The following is a 22,661-nucleotide window of genomic DNA, read 5'->3' as shown; positions in this document are numbered from 1 at the left end:
TACTATACTATGACATTTTTTGGTGAGCCAGTATACTATGACATTTTTTTTGACTTTTTGAGGCCATTACTATACTATGACATTTTTTGACCTTTTTGATGCCTTACTATACTATGACATTTTTGGTGATTTTTGACGCCATACTATACTATGACATTTTTTGACCGTTTTTGAGGCCATACTATACTATGACATTTTTGGTGATTTTTGAGGCCATACTATACTATGACATTTTTTGACACTTTTTGATGCCATACTATACTATGACATTTTTTTGACCTTTTTGAGGCCATACTATACTATGACATTTTTTGATTTTTGACGCCTTACTATACTATGACATTTTTTGACCGTTTTGAGCCATACTATACTATGACATTTTTGGTGATTTTTGAGGCCATACTATACTATGACATTTTTTTGACACTTTTTTGACGCCTTACTTATACTATGACATTTTTTTGACACTTTTTGATGCCTATACTATACTATGACATTTTTTGGTGAATTTTTGATGCCATACTATACTATGACATTTTTTGGTGATTTTTGAGGCCATACTATACTATGACATTTTTTGACCGTTTTTGAGGCCTTAGTATACTATGACATTTTTTGGTGATTTTTGATGCCATACTATACTATGACATTTTTTGGTGTGAATTTTGATGCCATACTATACTATGACATTTTTTGACACTTTTTGACGCCTTACTATACTATGACATTTTTTGACCGTTTTTGAGGCCTTAGTATACTATGACATTTTTGGTGATTTTTGGCACCATACTATACTATGACATTTTTTGAGGCCATACTATACTATGACATTTTTTGACTGTTTTTGATGGCCATACTATACTATGACATTTTTTGACCGTTTTTGACGCCATACTATACTATGATTATTTTTCACCATTTTTAAAGCCTCACTATACTATGACATTTTTTGGTGATTTTTGACAGCCCATTATACTATGACTTTTTTTCATGGTTTTTGACATTTTGTTATATGTATTAATTCTAAATTTACAGATAACTTTTACTGTTCCAAACTACATCCAGTAATGGATAACTTTGTCTATTAGTTCTTACTTCTGACATTGCTTATTACTTTTACTTCTATTAATACATCTCAAGGAAAGTTTTAATCGAAAGCACCTTGAGATAACTATGACCTGGATGAATGAGAATATTCACAGGCTTCTATTAATACAGTTTACTTTAAACCTTATTTTTATAATCCAGATTACATTTATTATTACCCTTTTCTAATTTACTGAATGCTGAACATAAACAATTGAAGGTCTGTGGCTCTGTGTTGGACAGTTGATGTTCAACTGTTTGTGAATTACCTGGAGACTTCTGTCCTGGTCTCAAAGAACTTCATTGTATGAAGACGGTCTGTGATAGTGGACGACGTCTCAGCAATCGTGGACAATGTTGTGAACGAAGTGGTGACACCTGGAGGAAACCAAAGAGAAACAGGAAAATGATAAATACACTACTACCTATTCCTCATCAACAGTTTAATCATGAAAACACAGATATATATTCAACCTTACAGCTGAACCTCAGCATTTAACAAACATAGGGCCGTTTCAGAAAATAAACAGTTGACTGGCATCACTTCCTGAAGAACCACCAACATCAAATATTTGGGAAAAAGTCAAATGACTGTTAAGTGTGTGTCTATCACTAATTACTGAAGTAATCATGTATGTTACTGTGAACTGCACAATAATAATAAACACTATCATTTAAGTATATTTTTGAATGCAGGATTTTAACTGCGTTTGTGTATTATACTTCAGTAAAAAGTCTGAGTATTTCTTTCACCACAGACGGTCACACACTGAATCATTATTTCACATTTCAACCTTCCCCTTATTACAAAATATTTAAAATGTCTTAGTTTTGCATCATTTTCGTTTAATGAATAACATTTACAAAAGGTATTAACAACCGATTATGTGAAACAGTCTTTATTTTTTGAACTTTTAATGCATTTCTGTGCTACATTTTTGGACCATTTTTCACACCTTACTATACTATGACATTCTTTGACCCCTTTCTATACTATGGCATTTTTTTCCGTTTTTGACGCCATACTATACTGTTAATTAAATTTTTGAATACAGGATTTTAACTTGTGTTGTTTATTATTCTTCAGTAAAAAGAGTATTTCTTCCACCACAGACTGTCGCATACAGAGTAGCTATTTCAAATTTCAACCTCCTTCTTTTTAACACGTATTTAAAATGTCTTTGTTTTGTGTTGTTTTCCTTTAATGAATAACAACCAAATTTACAAAAGTCTTAGCAGCATTTATTGAGAAAAATTTAAGTAAAAAAGTGTAGGACTGGTTGTTACACACTATGAAGATATTATTAAAATCACCCTCTGACCAACAGTTAAAATTAACACACTTATGAACAATGCAATACTTTATTTGTAGAACTGATATTGTTTTGTACGGTGTAATCTAGTATGTCTAACACATACACAAGATTACACAAGATTAAGAATTTCTGATCATCATCTGAAGTTAAGATATTTTCAGTCCTATTTTTACTGATCCTTAACAACAACAACATCCGACATTTGATGTCTTACTATACTATGACATTTTTGATGCCTTACCATTTTTACTTCTATTTTGGATTACCATTACTTCTGCATTGCTTTTATATTACAGATTACTTTTACTGTTACCTCTAATATTAGATTACTTTTCCCATTACATATTACTTTTCTAATTACACATTACTTCTAAATTTACAGATTAAGTTTACTGTTACAAACTACATCCATTAACAGATTACTTTGACTATTACGTCTTACTTCTGATATTACTAATTACTTTTTACATTAGTTCTATTAATACAGATTACTTTTACATTATTTTTTTTATTGCAGATTACTTCTATTATTACACTTTTCTGATATACTGAATACTGAACATAGACAATGTCAGTACTCTGTGTTGGACGGTTGATGTAAAGTGGTTTGTGAATTACCTGGAGGTCTCTGTCCTGGTCTCAAAGAACTTCTTCATTGTATGAAGACTCTCTGTGATCGTGGACTACGTCTCTGCGATCGCGGACAATGTCTCTGAGATTATAGACAAAGTCTCTGTGATCATGGACAATGTCTTTGTGATCGTGGACGATGTCTCTGAGATCATAGACGGTGTCTCTGTGATCATCAACAATGTCTCCAAGATCGCGGGCAATGCCTTCAAATCGGTGACCCCCGTCTCCGCCGATTCTATCGCAAGGTCTCTACGAAGCATGGGACAATGTCTCTGATCATGGACGACGCCTCTCTCATCTTTGACAAGGTCTCTGCGATCACGGACAATGTCTCTGATCGTGGACGATGTCTCCCTCATCCTCAACAATGTCTCTCCGATCATGGACCATGTCTCTGCGATCGTGGATGATGTTGTGGACGAAGTGGTGACGCCTGGAGGAAATCAAAGAGAAACATACAAAGGAAAATGATCAATACACTACTACCTATTCCTCATCCACAGTTAAACATGAAAACATAAATAAATATTCAACATTACAGCTGCATCAGAGCATTTTACAAACATTAGAGGGCTGTTTCAGAAAATGAACAGTTGACTGTCATCACCTCCTGAAGAACCAACAACAACAAATATTTGGGAAAAAGTAAAATGATTATGAATTTTGTGTCTATCAACTAATCACTGAAGCTGTCATGTATGTTACTGTGAACTGCACAACAATAATAAACACTATCATTTAAGTACATTTTTGAATGCAGAATTTTAACTTGTGTTGTTTATCATACTTCAGTAAAAAGTCCAAGTGTTTCCTCCACCACAGTCAGTCACATACAGAATCATTAATTCACATTTCAACCTTCTTCTTATTTACAAACATTTAAAATGTTAAAAATTATTTTCATTTAATGAATAACAATCAAATTTACAAAGGTCTTAACAGCATCTTATGTGAAACATTTTAAGTAAATAAGTATAGGACTGGTTGTTACACCCTGTAAAGACATGATTAAAATCACCCTCTGACCAACAGTTAAAATTAACACTTATGAACAACTCAATCCAATATTTTATTTGTAGAACTGATATTGTTTTGTACGGTGTAGTTTAGTATGTCTAGCACATAAACAAGATTAAGAATTTCTGATCATGTACAATCAAACTGAAGTTAAGACGTTTTTCAGTCCCATTTTGACTGATCCTTTACAACAACAATAACATCTGACATTTAATACCTTACTATACTATGACATTTTTGATGCTTTACTATACTGTGACATTTTTACTTCTATTTTGGATTACTATTACTTCTGCATTGCTTTTATATTACAGATTACTTTTACTGTTACCTCTAATATTAGATTACTTTTCCCATTACATATTACTTTTCTAATTACACATTACTTCTAAATTTACAGATTAAGTTTACTGTTACAAACTATGTCCATTAACAGATTACTTTGACTATTACGTCTTACTTCTGATATTACTAATTACTTTTTACATTAGTTCTATTAATACAGATTACTTTTACATTATTTTTTTTATTGCAGATTACTTCTATTATTACACTTTTCTGATATACTGAATACTGAACATAGACAATGTCAGTACTCTGTGTTGGACGGTTGATGTAAAGTGGTTTGTGAATTACCTGGAGGCCTCTGTCCTGGTCTCAAAGAACTTCTTCATTGTATGAAGACTCTCTGTGATCGTGGACTACGTCTCTGCGATCGCGGACAATGTCTCTGAGATTATGGACAAAGTCTCTGTGATCATGGACAATGTCTTTGTGATCGTGGACGATGTCTCTGAGATCATAGACGGTGTCTCTGTGATCATCAACAATGTCTCCAAGATCGCGGGCAATGCCTTCAAATCGGTGACCCCCGTCTCCGCCGATTCTATCGCAAGGTCTCTACGAAGCATGGGACAATGTCTCTGATCATGGACGACGCCTCTCTCATCTTTGACAAGGTCTCTGCGATCGTGGACAATGTCTCTGATTGTGGACGATGTCTCCCTCATCCTCAACAATGTCTCTCCGATCATGGACCATGTCTCTGCGATCGTGGATGATGTTGTGGACAAAATGGTGATGCCTGGAGGAAATCAAAGAGAAACACACAAAAGGAAAATGATCAATACACTACTACCTATTCCTCATCCACAGTTAAACATGAAAACATAAATAAATATTCAACATTACAGCTGCATCAGAGCATTTTACAAACATTAGAGGCCTGTTTTAGAAAATGAACAGTTGACTGTCATCACCTCCTGAAGAACAACAATTATTATTTACAAACAATTTAAAATGTTAAAAATTATTTTCATTTAATTAATAACAATCAAATTTACAAAGGTCTTAACAGCATCTTATGTGAAAGATTTTAAGTAAATAAGTGTAGGACTGGTTGTTACACACTGTAAAGATATTTTTTAAATCACCACACTTTGGAACAAGTCACTCCAGTATTTTATTTGTAGAATTGGTAGTTTTGTATGCTGTAGTCTAGTATGTCTAGCACATACACATATTTAAGAATTTCTGATCATGTACAATCAAACTGAAGTTACGTCCCATTTTAACTGATCCTTAATAATAACAACCCAAGACAGAAAATTTAGCATTTGTTGGTTCTGATGTATTTGATAGTGTTTGGTGAGAAGGTGAGGAGCGCTACAGTCAATTTGTCCATAGACTAAACATTGACAACTACTGATACATATTTTTTTAAACCAAGAAAACCAAGTATTTGCTTCAAGACAGAGGCTTGAGAGGTGTGGATTTAATAATTTTCTTTGTTATATGATTAATAGTAAATACTGTTGATTAAGTAAAACAAGACACTGAAAACATCACCTTGAGCTCTGAGCAATTACAGTTAGTATTGTTTTCTGATTTAATATATACGATTAATCAGTTCTTATTATATTCAGTACTAAATTCATTAAATACCAAAGTTTGAGTTTGGATTTACCCAGTAACATTATACATAAAAAAAAACAAACAAAGAAGAAAAAAAAAACAAAAAACAAAAGCAATTGCTGATCAATAATTCAGCTCATCAACACATATTTTTCAGACTGGGTGAATGTTTCGGACACATACTTGTTTGTCTGTAAGGTGATGTTGGTGTGACAGACACTCTAATTCTGGACATTAAAATTGATGGATGCAGTGAAATAAAAATACAAGCTCTAAACCCATGTCTCTGTGCTAATAGTTTGACATTTTGGTAAATACGCACAGATATGAGGGTACAGTCAGCAGCTGATTAGCTTAGCTTAGTAGGAACAGTTAACCTGCTCCATGAAGTCAATGTCACTCCCATTAATTTCTATGAAATATCCATGTTCCAGTTACATCCTGAACCGACTGACCAGAAGTACCAATCCACAATGTTGTCAGACACTTTTAACAACAACCTGAGTCTGTCAGTAGAAAAAAAGAAGCACTTTACTGGACGTACTATGTGGACAATTGCACTGTTTGCAGTTGCTGGGTTCACTGTTTTTGCTCAGTACCGCAGCTTTTCCAAAGATTTTTCTCCCTATCAATCACTTATACCCAAAAACATGGTAAAATAAGGCCCAAGTTCAAAAACACTGCTTATTTATCATTTATTAAGAATAAAATAAAAAAACACTTGCTGCTTGTCTGTTTTATCATTTATCTTTTTTTTTATTATTTTCTTAGTGTTCATTAAAAAAAGATTAAAGTTTTAGATTTTATAGGCAGCACGACTGCAAACAAATCAAAGGAAATATAAAAATTGGTATGATGAGACTATGTCAACTTGATCTCAAAAACTGTGCAGCATGAACCAGCTTTATACATGTACAGAGATGAGAGGAGAGAGACTGGAGGGAAATACAATAAATGGAGTTTCTGGTGAGTTCAGAGATCAGTCAGAGGCAGAGCCGAAAAAACAGACATGCCAGCTGCTAACATCTGTACAGTTTGAACCATGATTGGATTACGGGGCAGTTAAGGTTAAGGAGAAACCAAACACAGACAAGCTCAAGGTCACGGACAATGGAACAATGAAGATCTATACCATTTAAGATAAGATAATCCTTTATTTATCCCACAATGGGGAAATTTATATTGTTGCAGCAGCATAAGTGATTGAAAAAATAAGATAAGGTTATAAAAATATACACAACAGTATAAACATGAGAATGTAGTAAAAAATATTAACAGAAGAGCAATAATCACAGGACTTTATACATAGAGACTTTCATGGTGATCCTTCCTCAAGTTGTTCACCAAAAATGACAAATATCAGTCTAATGATGGCACCAGAGGAAATGTCAGGGGTAGAGATCGACATTTGAAGAAATGTACTTGATCAATCATCCAGAAAATTTATTTCAATTAAGTGTGTTTTTCTCAATCAAATCTTTTTACCAAAAAGAAATTATAGTCCAACAACAATCCTAGTAAATAAAGCCTTAAAAAATATATAATTCTATCCATCTATCTATCTATCTATCTATCTATCTATATATGCTCATAAAGGCATTAATTGATTGATTGGTGATGAATTATGCCCATTGGTAGTCAGGAGATCCCCAAAATCACTAGGTTTCATCCTCTGGAGACATCAAATGTCTGAATAAAATTTCACATCAATCTATGAAGTTATTTCAGTCTGGACAAAGGTGGTGGACTGACTATGACCCCTAGTATGGCTGATAATCAAAAGATGAACTAATGTCAAAATCATTAGTTTCAGTCCTGGTGTTTCTCATTGTTTCTTTGGAAGAAACTGAAACATCACAGACATCTGTTAAAGCCAAAGACTCATCATCATCTGATCCTGCTGCTGTTTCAATAAAAAAAACATGGAGTTCTGATCCTTTGTTGGCCTTGCCTTCATTTCTCTGCTGCCAGATCAGATTTTTTCTCCTGTTTTATTTACATGAAAACCATAGAAATCTGCTGCAGTCTTCACTCTGATTGTATTTGATGTGTCTGTGTCTCTCCTACATCTGCTCCTCTCCCATTTCTGTTTTTTCACGTGGCTGTCTAAACAGAAGAAATGTGTTTTGTTTACACAGCCAGCAGGTTTTTTTTCTTTATCTGTGAAAGCAGCCATATTGTTTATGATGGAAGGAACCAGTTTGTCTCTTCTTCTCCTTCCTCTTCTCAGCTCCTCTGCTCAAATCTTCAGGCAGAGGACAAGATCATTGTTACTCTGCCGAGTCTACCGCTGGCTCGCACTGAAAAACCCAAAATGCTTCCTCTCTCTGTAGACCTCCACTTTAAATAGCTCTCCTTCCCTGCTGCCGACATTCAAGACACAAAAACACAAGCCTGACCTCCTCCCTCTGCTGTCCATGTGGCTGTCTGACAGTTTATTTCCCTGACAGCTCAGCAGAAAAAAAGCAGTTCACACAAGGTACATAGAGCAGTATAACTCTACATTTGAACCACACTGAGATTAGAGTATCTGTGATGAGGTAACCTTTCCAAAACAGAGAGCAAGCAGTTGTGGAGGTTACTGTTCCGGCTGTTTCTCCGCCTGCAGAGCTCCCTTCCCCCAACACACAAAGAGCTGAGCTGCAGCGCTAGCTGCAGAGCAGAGCAGCTTGGAAATGGTTTTGCCTGAGAAGCAACGCTGAGGGGGTAGTAAAGGAGGCGGGGGGGGGGTGAAGACCAGAGACCCTGACCTCCAGTGCTGCAGGCTGGCTGGCGGTTTGCTGCCACTGCAGACCTCATTTAAAACCAGTGTTGTTGGTTCACATCTGACCTCCTCTCTGATGAATCGTGTCCTGATGTGATCTGAGACAACACTCGGTCCATGTTAGAGAGCTGGAAGTGACAGCTGGTTACAGTGGAGAGGAAATCCAAGGACCATTTCTACCAGTCAGTTTCTCATGAGGCTGAAGCCTGCAGTCACATTTGTGATTAACGCATAATTTACCTACTCAGCTCTGATTGGGTAGTAATTTTCTTTCTTTGGCCAGAGGCATCATCTTCTGTCCATCCCGACTCACAGACTGATTGACTGCATCTGAACCGGTTGGCGGAGGCGTACAACCACAAGGCAGTAAATTTTAGTGGCATTATTTTTACTTAACTGAGTGAAGTAGAAAACAGCGCGGTTTCAGTTTTGTCAGAGAGTCAATACTAGTGCTACAGGTTGGTGACCATGCACATAAAGTTGTTAATTTCACCGCACCACACCACTGGACAAGCACACACAGTACCTCAGGAGTGAGAATCATAAAGTCCACTCCTTCGTAAGGTCTGAATCCTGTCAACTGAGAAAACAGATCCATCGGAAACCGGAAGCTCCACTCCAGAAGGATCACAGAAAACCACAGTATGTGGGGAAATTACAGGACAAGGTCATCCAGCTAGACTCTTTGAAGAGTGACTAATGGGTGATTGCCTGATCAATAAAGCATCATAACAGATGGCTGGGTGTTAGCATTTTTCAGGCTCAAGCAGAGAAAACAAAGCATTATATTTCTGGAGGCACAGAGGTAAAGCCTATTCTTCAGTGAAGAGGCATCAGATTTCTAAAAAACCCCCTGGGGATTAAGTCTTCAGTGACTTCCCCGGAACTGAGCTATCACAGATTTCACTTCCCTGTGAGAACAGATGAACTGATAAACCGAATGCAACAGTTTGGTGGGAGCCCAACCAGTCATGACAAGTGTACAGTTTAGATCTACTGCTTTTTGACCAGAGACCAAGAACCTTCAGAGGAATCGTTATCTACAGAGAAACCAGGCACTAAATCTAGTTCCTCTGCTATAGTTTGGTTCCAAAAAGTCCCTGCTCTGGTGGCTGGTACTTTCCGATGCTTCAGTAACTATCAGGGCAGAGTTTGCAGGGCTGAACTTCGAACACAGGAACTGTGACTGCTTCAACAGGTATACATTTAAAGATAAACAAGCACTGGGTGTCACTACAATCAATATTAGGGCAAGAGGCAGACATTTCTTGCAATGGTTATGGAGGTTAAAAAAGCAGACCATTTACCTGCGTGAATATATTGGCAATGGTTGTAGAGCTAACTGTAAATAGATTTTGAATTTGCACAGGTCATTACAGTCAGAATATTACATTTTTTCACATTTCTGACAAGATGAAGGAGCAAGTAGCATCGTAGTAGTTACTTCGTCCAAGTTGGTTAAAAAAAATCCCATCCAAAACTACTTAACTTGACACACCATTGTTATAAATCTTATGAGTGGGGATAATAGATGTAGAAGCTGCAAAAACAATAAGAAGTTACAAAGGTCAAAAGGAACCGGTAATGGAAGGGATCTCTGTAAATAAATAAATTCATTAACTGGTATCACTACTCCAATTGTAGTTAATTGGACTCCAGAAATATAAACCACCAACATGGGTAGAAGCAATAATCTCAGGGTTTCGAAAACCACACAACAATAAAGATGCAAATAACAGACCAATGTCAATACTCTCAGCTGGAATAAAAATAAATTAAAACTTGACTAAATAAAATTAGGCTGCAAAGATCCATCATGACCAGCTCAAGCAGTTTGGCAAAGAACTTAAGGGAGTCACAATAAAAGTAAAGGATGACACTCGACATTATGCTGATGATGTGACAATTTTCCTCAACAACTAGACACAATGTTTCCTGTAATGATGAAGCTCCTTGAAACATACAGATATTTGTCAGGATATAGGATATATATATGCTAGATATATATCCTTTCTGAAAATCCAGATCCTTACAATCAATCATATACCATCAATAGTAATTCAGGAATCCTATAAATATAATTGGGATCTAAGATCTATTAAATGTTTGTGGGTGACAATAACTCAAGATCTCTCTGACATATTTAAAGCAAATTACAAAAAAAAGGATAAAACAACACATAGAGAAAGATGAGGGAAAGATGGCATCTACCATTATTTTAATTCAAGAATTGACATAATTAAAATGAATGTGCTTTCAATCATCCCTCAAAACCAATTGATAATGTGGGACATAATCACATATTCATATCATTTGGAGCAGCAAAAGGCCTAGAGTCAGGTTTGAAACTCTCCAGCTATCCAAAACGGATGGAATATTTTTACATGGAAACAGTTTGAAAAGGAAACATACCAAAAGCCAATTCAAAACACCATTGAAGATAAAGATCTTATAAAGATAATGAAAGTTAAAAAATGACATGAATCCAACAAGAGTTCATATGTTACATTCAGAATAGATTAGATTTAAAATGAACAGCATACAAAAACAAGCCCAATATGATCAAAGGAGGAGGAGGAGAGGTGGAGAGTTTCCAAATTTTGTCAGCATTTCCAGCACTTGCATCAATGCAGTAAATGTCCTCAAGAATTGTGCAAGCTGTCATTAGATTCTTATCAGTTTTAAAGAATGTTCTGATAAACAAACAGAAGCTGATAATTTTATTGCTCATACTGAGCATGTGACTGCAGCTGCTCTGTGGTGGGAAAATCATAACTGAGGTCATCTAACAAACATTCCTGAAGGTTGAAGACACAGAAAAGACCAGTATATCCTGTTTTGAAAACACGAGTCAGAGAGGTCAACAAACAGTTTACTATCACACCAGTTTTACTGCAGATGAATCATTTGCTGGTTTGTTTCAGGCAGTAAGCAGAGCCAGAGGTTCAGGTTTTGGCTTGAATTTCAGCCATTTCAGTCCTGGTTTATCACCAGTGCTATGGGCTCGACCCCAGTATCCAGAATGAGATTTTTGCAAATTGGACACAAACCATGAAATGTGACTTTGTATAGACACGTCTTAGTCAGGATGCACTCAAACCAGATTGTCTTTTGCATCACTTTCACCATGACAAACAAAAACAACGTCACATCCACATTGACGGAGTGAGCAGAATCCATGCAGCTAGCGCTATCAGAGAGTATAGTTTCTTAGTATAGCTTAATGGCATCAGAAGACACAACTTGACAGTGCAATTGTTTGGAAGGCAATGATGGACATTTACTTTTCATCCATCCATGTTAAGAGGCCGGGTCACCACCTTAGCTACGCCTAATTGCATTACCACAGCAACCCATACAGGTAGTTGGTGATGTCTGGGCGACTGCCAAACCTAAAGTTACAACCACCTCAAGAAACTGGGAAGAATTACAAATGAGTTCCACCTTTAAATGTTTTAAGCACTTTTGTAAAGCTTTTGCCAAGAGCCATGTCATAGAACCTGCTATATGAAAAAATATACACTTTATTAGGCACACCTCCTACAACTAATGCAGGCTGCTACAACATTCCTGCAGTAAATCCTGACTTCATGTGGGTTATGATGTTTTGCAGTTTGTGGTGCTTTTGAACTGTGTTGTATTACACAGAGATGTGAGTCTGTTATTTAACCTCTCCCCACTGAAAATATTTAGAATTAGAAACATCTGTCAATATAACACAACACAGTTCAAAAGCTCCATGAACATCAGCCTCCAAATGACTTTACAGTTGAATCAGCACTTCTCTACAACTGGAACTCAGAACTGGGTGCAGTTACCTGGTCCTGGAACATAAAATGATAAGATGATTCCTTACTGTTAAAGATCAGCTTTAAACAAACACTAGCAGATGTAGCTACGGTACAACCAGATGGCCTGCAGGTTACCCAGACTTGCTGTAGCCTGCTGATTTCAATAAATTGTTAAACACACCACTTCAAGCACCTCCAGAGCATTGAGGAGGCAAAAGACGTCCACGTGAGGCTGAAATTAAGACCAGAAGCAGACCAGCTGCCAAATCTGAGACTCAAACCTGACCTGAGGCTGACCGTTAGCTTGCCAAGCTAATGCAAAGCACTAGTTTTTCCTCTTTCCACTCATTATGAGTCTACTTCCATCAACTGGCTCAGTCACATAAAGAGAATAAGATATTTCTCAACAAACCCGACCTGAAGCCCCAGTCTCGTGGCAGAACTGTGAGGCCAGAGAGTGACACACAATCTGTGAACGTAGCTGTGCTGCAGAGAAACTATGAGAGCTGGGAAAAGACAGCACATTTCATTTAATGCTGCAGGAGGTCTGAGAGATTTCTGTGGACGTTCTGACAGATTTTCTTACTCTGACTCTGGATTTCCATTACAACCCACTGTAACTGCTGTGAATCAAAGATCAAAAAACCAGCAAGCTGAGCATCTTGCTTTGCTCAACATGCCGCCCCCTCTGCTCTGAAATGTCACTAATTCCCCCCCCCCCCGGCTCAGATATCTGGTCCTCCACCTGCTCCACCTCCCACAGCAGATGTGTCGCTGAGCACTGACGTACAGCTCTGAGCTCTGAAACAATAAAAACACCCCAGTGTGACCCAGGGCCCCTGTCCAACTCCAGACCCCCACCCCCGAATCACCAGCAACACCCCAGATACAGGGTCAACAGACTACACCGAGAGAACGGGCGGTGAGGCTGTCACCTTGGTAACGAGATTCACATCAGCAGGATGGTTGAACAGTGTTTGGACCGGTCGCAGGAGGAAAACAAAGACAAACGCAGCAGAGTTGATGTGATGCAAATAAAACAAACTCATCAGCCACTGGTTGGGACTGTTCCTTTTAAAGGATTAGTTTACCCAAATTTTACCTCTCACCCTTAGTGGTACCTAACCTCTGAAGATTTATCTAAAAACCTGGGAAAATAAAACAAAAAAATATCTGCATGGTTGGACATGACTTGGGTTATGTGAGGAAATATTACTACTATTAAAATTTGGATTTTCACAGCTGTACGCAACCAAGTTTAGGTACTTTTAGAATTGTGATTTATGGAAGGAAAGGAATTGTCCCAAATGAAGGTTGAGACCTGATGTCTGGCTTCTGGTAGATTATTAAAAATGAGTTGGAAAGAGGAAGAGCATTTAGGCAGGAGCACAGGCTGTAAGCACTGTACTTAAGAATCATTTTAAGGCACTAGTTTCTATTTTAAGCTACCTGATCATTCTTCTTCACTACAATTCAAAACGAAATACTACACAGATGGAGTTAATAGTTTTTGGATTTAAATTTCACATTAAAAACATAATAACAAATTTAATCCGGTGGTTTTCAGTCTTTTTGGCTTGTGACCCCTGTAATAAATCAGTGCCTAGTTGGGGTTCCAACACCTGAAAACAAATCACAACTTTGTTTTTTCCTCTGTCCTTTCCCATTAATCATCTCCTGACTCCTGAGATTTATCTTGTGAACCTTTGGGGCGGGGCAACAACAAAAAGCTGCTTACACACTGATGCATCAGTATCAATAATGTATTTTATTGTATGATTGCAGTCTCAAAGGATAACTTTTACTTGTGATACTTTAAGTAAACCTGTTTTGGTGTGTAAACATTTATTCAAACAAGACTAAGAGCCTACAGGCAGCTGACAATCAACCAACAGACTACAAACAAACATTAAGACATTTGCCAGTAACATTTGGTACACTAAAGAGCCTCAGCAGGCACAACTACTTCACTGTCCATGCAAACAAGCAACAATCTTCATAACAACAGCTGCACAGTAAGTAAACACACAGGAAATGTGTAACTCACGGTATGAGAACAGTCGATCTTCTCTTCCTTCGTGGTGGCAAAGTGGTGGATGTCCAGGAAGTAAATGTCCATCTGCACTTGCTGTCAGCCGTTACTCCTCATCTCCTCCATGTACTGCTGAATGACACAAAGAAACGAATATTACTAACAATACTGAAAGACTACAAAGGTTTTATCTCTCGGGTTGTTTTGATTTTAACGACTCTGTTGACTTACTATAACGAGGCCAGGGAACGACCTTTTACATCCTTTTTTTTAAATAGAAATTTGACGATTCACAACAACAGTGACCACACCTGCAAAATGTCTGCTAATGAACTTCACCTGGATTCCACTTCCACAGATCTGAATGACAGAAAGGCGCCCAATCAGAGCCCAGAACCCGCCCTCTCGTCGTAAATATTCCTAATAATTTTAATTTAAGGAGGAATTAAATCTCAAAATAATTAAATAATTCATCTAATTTAGTGTATTTATCTGATTAAGTCTCCACTCACATATGAACAGATAACCGGTAGTTTAATGTCGCCATATCGATCCGGTAACCCCTTTTATTTTTTTGTTTGTTTTAGCAATATTTGTTTATATTCTGGAAAATTAACTATGCCGATTAATTGAACCCCTTGTGCTACGCACCACTGAACGTATTCTCAACTGTAAAAATAAATTATTTTAATATCGAGGAAAATGTGGGGGAAAAACATAATTCTCAGGCAAGTTCTGTGACTATTAAGAGCTACAATTTCCAGGCGGATTTAGCGATGGACGTCGGATTTAGTGATGACACAGAGAACTGTAAATCACGCTGAATACAAACATATGTGTATCACGTCTGTGTGTTCGGTGTTTGACTGGGTTATGACGGATCTTAGACACAAACCGAGCCTTCAAGGATTAAAAGAGGTTTGTACCTTTACAGTCTCGATGAGCTGCGTCATTGTCACTGAGCAGCTGTTGATGGTGTTGATAAGAAGGGAAACTACAACAGAAACAACGCCGAGATGGGAAAGAGTCCGATAATTTTCCACCCGAGTTTCAGTCGCATGTGGCAGTCTCTCAGCGACGTGCCGCTCGTTTTCCCACTGAGTTCCTGTTGTTCTTCTTCTTTGCATTTTTTGGGGTTGCAATACCATCGTTTGGGTGCATACCGCCACCTACCGTACCAGAGTATGTAGAATAAGATCTCGTTTACTGGTGGACATACTTTGGCAATATATTACATATCACTGAGATACAACAAATTAAAAAAGACTATGTTATATTGAACAATCCTGTGTTAACAAAGAAATCTACTACCCATCTCTAAATTTCCCTCTCCTTAACTCCATTTGTTACCTTCCAAATCTCATCCTGTCTCACTCTTTGTTGCAAACCTAAGCCTTCTTTGTTATATTTTATACCACGACTGATGCTTCTTAATACTGTTATGCCACTATTGTAGCTCCACTGTAACAGACAGGACTGTCACCAGTACCACCCACTGATGAATATGCAAATTTGGTGGAAAAAAAGACAAGGTTGGACAAAATATTGTTCTGTTGTACATCTGCTGTATTAGTGTGTTAGTTAATTGTGAGAAACAAAAAGTTTTAACCATGACAGCAGCCATCCAGAAAATGTTTTTGAAAAATGTTATGATGTCACAGTGAAGTTGACTTTTGACTTATGGATTCAAAATGTCATCATTTCATCTTATTTAACAATTGTGTGAAATTCTGTCATAATTTAAGGATGATTTATTGACTAATGGTCAAAAAGTCTGTTTTGTAAGGTCACAGTGACTTGGACATTTGATCTCCAAAACCTAAATCAGTTCATCCTTGAGTTTAAGTGAGATACTGAGTTCACAAGAATTAAACAAACTGACAAATCCATGATTTTAATCTCTGAATATTTTCTTTTAGGTTTCTACAACATGAAATCCTTAGCTTCAGTTTGATGTTAGTGGAGCACATGACAGAATTTGAGGCTCTGTGATTGGATGTTTCTCAACAAAATGTATTCTAGGAGAAGTAGTTGACATCACTCTTGAGGTTTGTAGGACCTTTGTCTTTTATCAGTGAGAGATTCGCTTTTGCTTTTGTGCCAATGTTTCAACCAACACTTATTTGTTTATTAATTAGTTTATAAGAGGTGATGCATATTACACAACACTGATATTTAACATCAGTGTAAACGATGCTGGATTAAATTAGTTAATTAGTTTGGCATTTTTGCTAAAAATAAATAAATACAACTAGAGTAGCACTAAGAAGAGCGCATATCTTTGCTAAGATCAAACAATCCTACACATTTATTTAGCTCTTAAAATAGAAAATTTACTGGGGTCTTCCATGGCCCATTCCCTGTCCCACTATCAAGTTTGGTGAAAACTGGTTCATTTCTTTTTACGTAATCCTGCTGATAAATAAACAAACCAACCGACCAAAAAAAATGACAAGACAATAAAATCTCCTTGGTGTAGGTTAAAGAGACATGAATGAATTATCAAAGTTGATTCATTTTCTAATTCCATAATTGTGTCATCTTTGCCAACAAGTTGTCACACTGACTAAGAAAGGGATTAAGTGAATTTCCCAATGACACATGACTTTTGGCCCGTGCAGTCAGGGGTCCACAAAAATAAACAATCTGATGACATGGTATTAACATTAAACCCTCTCAGCATCGGAGATCATCAGTGCTGTACCTGCTGAAGTGAGTCAACACATTCTGAAAAATTAGGAAAAAAAGATTCTTTTCAGATCAGTTTTATTGAACAAAAAAAGTTTTCAAAGATCATGTAGGAAATACAATATTATACAAGTGTTGCACAAACAAGACTAACAGAAATAAGATCTACAAAAGGGAATTGTCGGTGGGCATGAACATGACTGTATACAGACAGATCGGAGGGAGGGAGAGAGAGAGAGAGAGAGAGAGTGTGCAGCGAAACCAAGAGACTCTTCCATAACGTAAAATTCACCAGAACAGAGACACAGAAGTCTGTAAAGCCGACCACCAAAACACTGATGTGGTGTCAGTTTCAACAGAGAAACAGTTTTCTCACTTGAGAATAATGCCTGACCTTCAAAACTGAAAGTACAGGTTTCCACACCAAATCTGATTAATTCTTTCTACTGCACAGCATTTAAACCTCAAACAAGTGCTTAGAAATTCAGTTTCATTTTATAACACAAGACCTTAATTTCTGACCTGATGGTGATTTAATTGTTTTATCTCATGAGATCTGGCTGTTAAATTAATAAATTCTTCTAATATCAAGGCCCTCTCACTGGCTTTTTCCAGAGCTTTTATCTGCACTTAATTGGTATAGGCTCCAGAAAAAACTAGTAGGAAGACTACAAGTTAAGGTTTTTTTGCCAAGCTATGGTTTACGAGGCCAAAAAATAAACATTAGCACTTGATAATGTATTTATCTCATGGAATGTGGTTTTGCCCAAACATCTCAAACAAAATTTTCCAGGAGAATACACAGGAAATTTTCACAGATGATAACATGAAAATGAATTTGTGTGGTTCCTCACAGTAGAAACCCTTTGGAAAGCACACAAGGCGGTTTGGCATGCTCATCCCAACCTGCAGGGGGCAGCAGCAGGGCTATCAGTCCCTCAAGAGAATAACTCACAACAGGAAGTCATTGCTCCTAAAACACTCCAATATGAACTAGTAGCAGAGAAAAACAATGACATTCTTGTGCCAGTCATTTAATTCAGCACCAACATTGCAAAGTTAGCACCTGTTGCAAAAACCAGTGTGGGTTCAAGGAAAATCAAACAAAATTTTAGAGATTACTTCAAATACTTTCTACGTGCTGCAGTAAATAAAAATATTAAAGACTTTAATGATCAGAAACAGGTGACAATGAATCATTGTCACACTTTCAAAGTGCTTTTTTTAGTTTGAAAGAAAGTCACAACAGTTTCATCACAGCTGAGGAATTCAAGAAACTATAAGTAGATTTTGTTGGGCGACTCAACAGAGCACAACACAAACAAGCTCTGGTGGGAGATAAGACTTTCAGATGCTGCAGTCTCAAAGTCAAGAAACAAACAGACCTGCAGCTCAAACTAACAAATTTCACCAGAAATATTTTTAAATTAGCCAAACAAATGTCTTACATCAGGGCTCCGACTGATGGTTGGTTGCCAGAAATTTGAACAATCTTGAATTGATGGTATTTTCCCAGCCCAAGTGTACATCTTGGTGTTTCTTATCTGTAAAACTCCTTAAACTTACAGAGATGGACCAAGCCTACATTATAGAAAGGAAGAATTTTCAGGAAAAAAAAAGCTGTATTTTGGAGAACAAACTCTAAAATTACAGTCAGATATCTGTAAAATCATGATTCTGAGATCAAGTTTAATTAAAGCTGCGAGCAGCGTTGAACGGGCCCTCGCACCCGGCGCCCGTCGGGGGAGTGGCGACCGCGGGACCCCGGCAACCGCGGGGTCGACGCAGGTCGCAGGGCATACGCTGGCGTAACAGTTCAAACTTCCGAGATGTAAAAATGTAAAATAAAAGCTTTTATGCTAATTATTTTCTGTGATAATATTTTTCAGAGCTCATCATCTGTGACAGCTCTTGGCTCTCCTGACTGTAACCTCCCTGTGGCAGCTTCTCACAGACTCAATCAACTCCTCTTCCCCTCCCCCCTCAGACACACACAGACACACACACACAAGAGACCCCCTTCCAAAAACCCATCAAAGAGTAATACAATGGCTCCATCTGTAGGATAAAGTCGAGAGTCGCAACAGGAAGTTACCCCAAAATCTGAGGTTTCAAACAGGAAGTTGGGTTTCTGAACTTTGACAGGCCAGAACCGGCACACGCTTCGACCAAAACTCACAATTTTCGGAGGACTTCTTCCAAAAATTGTCAAGGAGGGGCTGACAACATTTGAAGTGAATCTGGTCACCCGTCTAGAAACTGGACATCACACTATAAAATATGTCATTTCCTGCTATAAATAGGTGGTGCTACAACAATTGTATGAATATTGACATATGGATGTGTGCAGATAGGTACCATTAACAATCCTGTAAAGTTTGATGCAGTTTGGACAAAGTATGGCCGAAATATAGCAAATATAAAGCAACTTCCTGTTTTGTGGCGAGTGATCGAACTTTGAGGGGCCATAACTTCCACGCCCTTCAATGAAAAGTCCGAAACTTTTGCAATTTAACTTCGTCTATGTCTTAAGAACAAATTATCAAATTTTGAAGTCAATCGGATAATGCGTCTAGGACTAGTTCGCGTTCAAGCGACCCCTGGAAATGGCCAAAAGCACACAATTTTTTCACCTTCCGGTCAAAATAAAAATACTTTCTGTTGGGTTTAGAATATGGCTCCAAGAGACTTTTTGGTGCGTCATGGGATGTTACATATGTGTGCAGATTTTCAGATTTTTAGGCGCAACGGGCTTGAGGGGCTGTTCCGTTAAAAATGTAGGTGGCGCTACCGAGGCCATTTTGCCACACCCATGCTCAAGACCCCTAAATTATTAAATTTTTCGCCGTGCCTGATGCGTCTGCAAATTTTCAGGAGTTTTGACGCATGTTAAGGCCTTCAAAAAGGCAATCAAAGAGGCGGAAAAAGAAGAAAAAAAATAATAATAATAATAATAATAATAAACCGAACGAAAACAAGAGGGTCCTTGCAACTCGTTGCATGGCCCCGTTGGGCCCACGCAACTCGTTGCTCGGGCCCTAATAATGAGAAAATGCTGAAAAGTCTTATCTTCAATGTTTTCTCATAATTAAGATTTGAAGACCTCAGAAGTGTTTTTAAAGAGGCCTGATAACTCTTCCATACTCACTGTTTTCGGCAGCTGCTTTCATTGATTCATGTTTTGTCACCGTAAGACATTAAATACTCCCAACAGTCAATAATTTAATCTGTTTTTTTTCTCCATGTGTGGATAAACTTAACCAAAGGAACACTTTGTGAAGGACTGTAGTTCAAACAAGTCATCTAGGTATCACTCTGTGTGTGCCATGGGTTCGATTCCCTGTTGTACTTGCTCCCTGATCTCCAGTGGAAACACAACAAAAATATAAAAAAGGAAGACAAACTAAAGACTTTTCTCTTTTTCCCTCTTTTTGTTTATAGTTTATCTGTTGGAGCCAACCAACCACCACATCAGCTTGTCTGAAGACTTTGCAAACCAACCTCACTCATCCACCTGTTCATCTTGCTGTAAAATGGGATTATCCTGTCCCACCACTAGTTTCACCTCCTCTTTCTTTCCAGTTGAAAATAGGGTGCCACAGAGTGACAGCACTGTTTTAAGCCATACAAGTAAAAAATACTTTTTTTTTTAAACAAACTGTGAATATACTTGAAATGAGTTATAAATACTCGTCAAACACCTGCAACTTGCAACCTTGTTGAAGGGCAGAATATTCACCTTTGACCTAACAGCCACAGTGGATGCTGCGTCTATAAATTCATCACCAACGTTGGTTAGCCGCCAGTCAACTCAAAGCAGAATGATGGTTGGTTGAAGTGTGGTGTAGCATTACCTAATGTTGACAGTGAAAATGCACCAGCATTTGGCCGACAGACATTTCCCAGCCTGCTAGGAAAAGCATCATTTTTAACTAACTTTAAACTTTAACTTTAAATGCCTTTCAGTCTGGCGTGCCCCTGTCAGGAACCAGAACCTCCGCAGACAGACTCTAACATTTCTACCTTTAACACCCAGCAGAGATCACAAGAACCCATGTAAGACGTCTGCTTTGAACACTGAGGCTCAGCCAGGTAGAGGCTAATGGATGTAAAACACGAACATCTGCTAAAGGACACAATGTGTGTGGGTTTTGTGGGAATTGTCACTTATTCTGGTATCTGAAATCTCTCAGCACATGGTTGAGAGGTTGGATCTGAATCACTGGAGACAGATTGACCTGTAGGATCTTCTGCGCTTTTCTGCGGGCCTCCGCCACTGAACGAGAATCGTCCACCTTTATCACTTTCCATCTAAAACTGTTCTTGTCCTTCCAACCGTTTCTCTGCCGGGGTGGGTTGGTCAGTTCCTTGGGGCCCCGACCATCTCGGTGGAAGCCATTGCTCCTCCAGCCGTTGCTGGTCAGCTCTGTGTGAGTCTGTGGAAACGCCCGGCCATTAGCGTAGAAGACTGGTGCAGAATCACCGATGAGGGCGCCATCCAGTCGAATGGGGCAGGACAGACTCTTCTGGCTGAACAAGGCCACAGCTTTGGTGGGCGCCCCGCCACCGTTCTGAGAAGGCTGCAAAGGTATTCCTGAAAGCGTTGGAGGGTGCTGTTGCTGTGAAAAGGTGACAGAGGGCACCTCAGAGGACGAGTCCCAGGTAGTGTGGATCTGGAGTCTGGCCGTGTGGAAGCCCGACAGGCCTTCAATGTTGGTCAATCTGAGACATGGCTGCACCTGCAATGCCTGTGACATCTCTGCAGTCCGAATGGGGGTCCTGCTGCACACAACGGCATGATGGTCCACCAGCAGCTCTGGAGGGCGCACCCCTTGAATCCTGGGGTTACTCCTCTCAGAGGTGTTCCAGGATGGATGTACCTCTCTCTTCTTGGCTAGGCCTCTCCTTCCCCTCCTCTTGGCAGTGGGTCTGACATTCCTGTTGGGTGGCTTCAGCATATCTTCAGTCATGGGTTGGTTCGTACAGGAGCGGTATCGGTACACGTCCTTGCTGTGCAGCACAGTGGGCTTGTGGCCCTCCTCGCTCAGCTCCTGCAAGAAGGTGACCAGCTCCTCTGTGCTCGAGAGGTCACGGGACATCGGGCTGAGGATCTTCAGAGCATCCAGGAGGACATTGTGCCCCGCTGATGAGATCCGGGACCAGGAGTGAACCGCCCTCCGCTCTTCATTGGCAAATGCCAATGGCCGGCTGACCACGGGACCTTGCACCGCGTCAGCCATGTTTGTAGTCCTGTCGAGAAAAAACAGAAAGCATTTGATAAAACTGAATCACACAGAGGAACTACTGAAGAACTAATATCAATGACCATTATTCAATCCTTTTTAGTCACAAATTTAGTTTTTTAGCAATCTTAGACTGTGACAGGTTTTTAGTCCCCATTTCCAAGTTTATTATTTATC

The 22,661-nt window shown here is 38.5% G+C and overlaps 1 protein-coding gene across 3 annotated transcripts in view; it reads right to left on the bottom strand.

Annotated features, from left to right (window-relative positions):
- The window catches only part of ccdc71 (coiled-coil domain containing 71), a 129,474-nt gene that overhangs the window by 89,877 nt on the left and 16,936 nt on the right, over positions 1 to 22,661 (bottom strand). For 2 of the 3 annotated variants that reach the window (XM_051074792.1, XM_018663318.2), the window contains exon 4: positions 20,287 to 22,491. The exons of the other annotated variant lie outside the window; for it this stretch is intronic. In XM_051074792.1, the coding sequence (XP_050930749.1) occupies positions 21,405 to 22,481 (1,077 nt within the window). In that variant the 5' untranslated portion in view covers positions 22,482 to 22,491 and the 3' untranslated portion in view covers positions 20,287 to 21,404. Of the gene's footprint in view, positions 1 to 20,286; positions 22,492 to 22,661 lie in introns of those variants that run through there. 3 annotated transcript variants of the gene reach the window in all.

Source organism: Lates calcarifer, linkage group LG12, assembly GCF_001640805.2.
Source record: "Lates calcarifer isolate ASB-BC8 linkage group LG12, TLL_Latcal_v3, whole genome shotgun sequence".
Lineage (NCBI taxonomy): Eukaryota > Metazoa > Chordata > Actinopteri > Centropomidae > Lates > Lates calcarifer.
The sequence above is the reverse complement of the archived record's forward strand: the minus strand, read 5'-3'. Positions and strand labels throughout refer to the sequence as shown.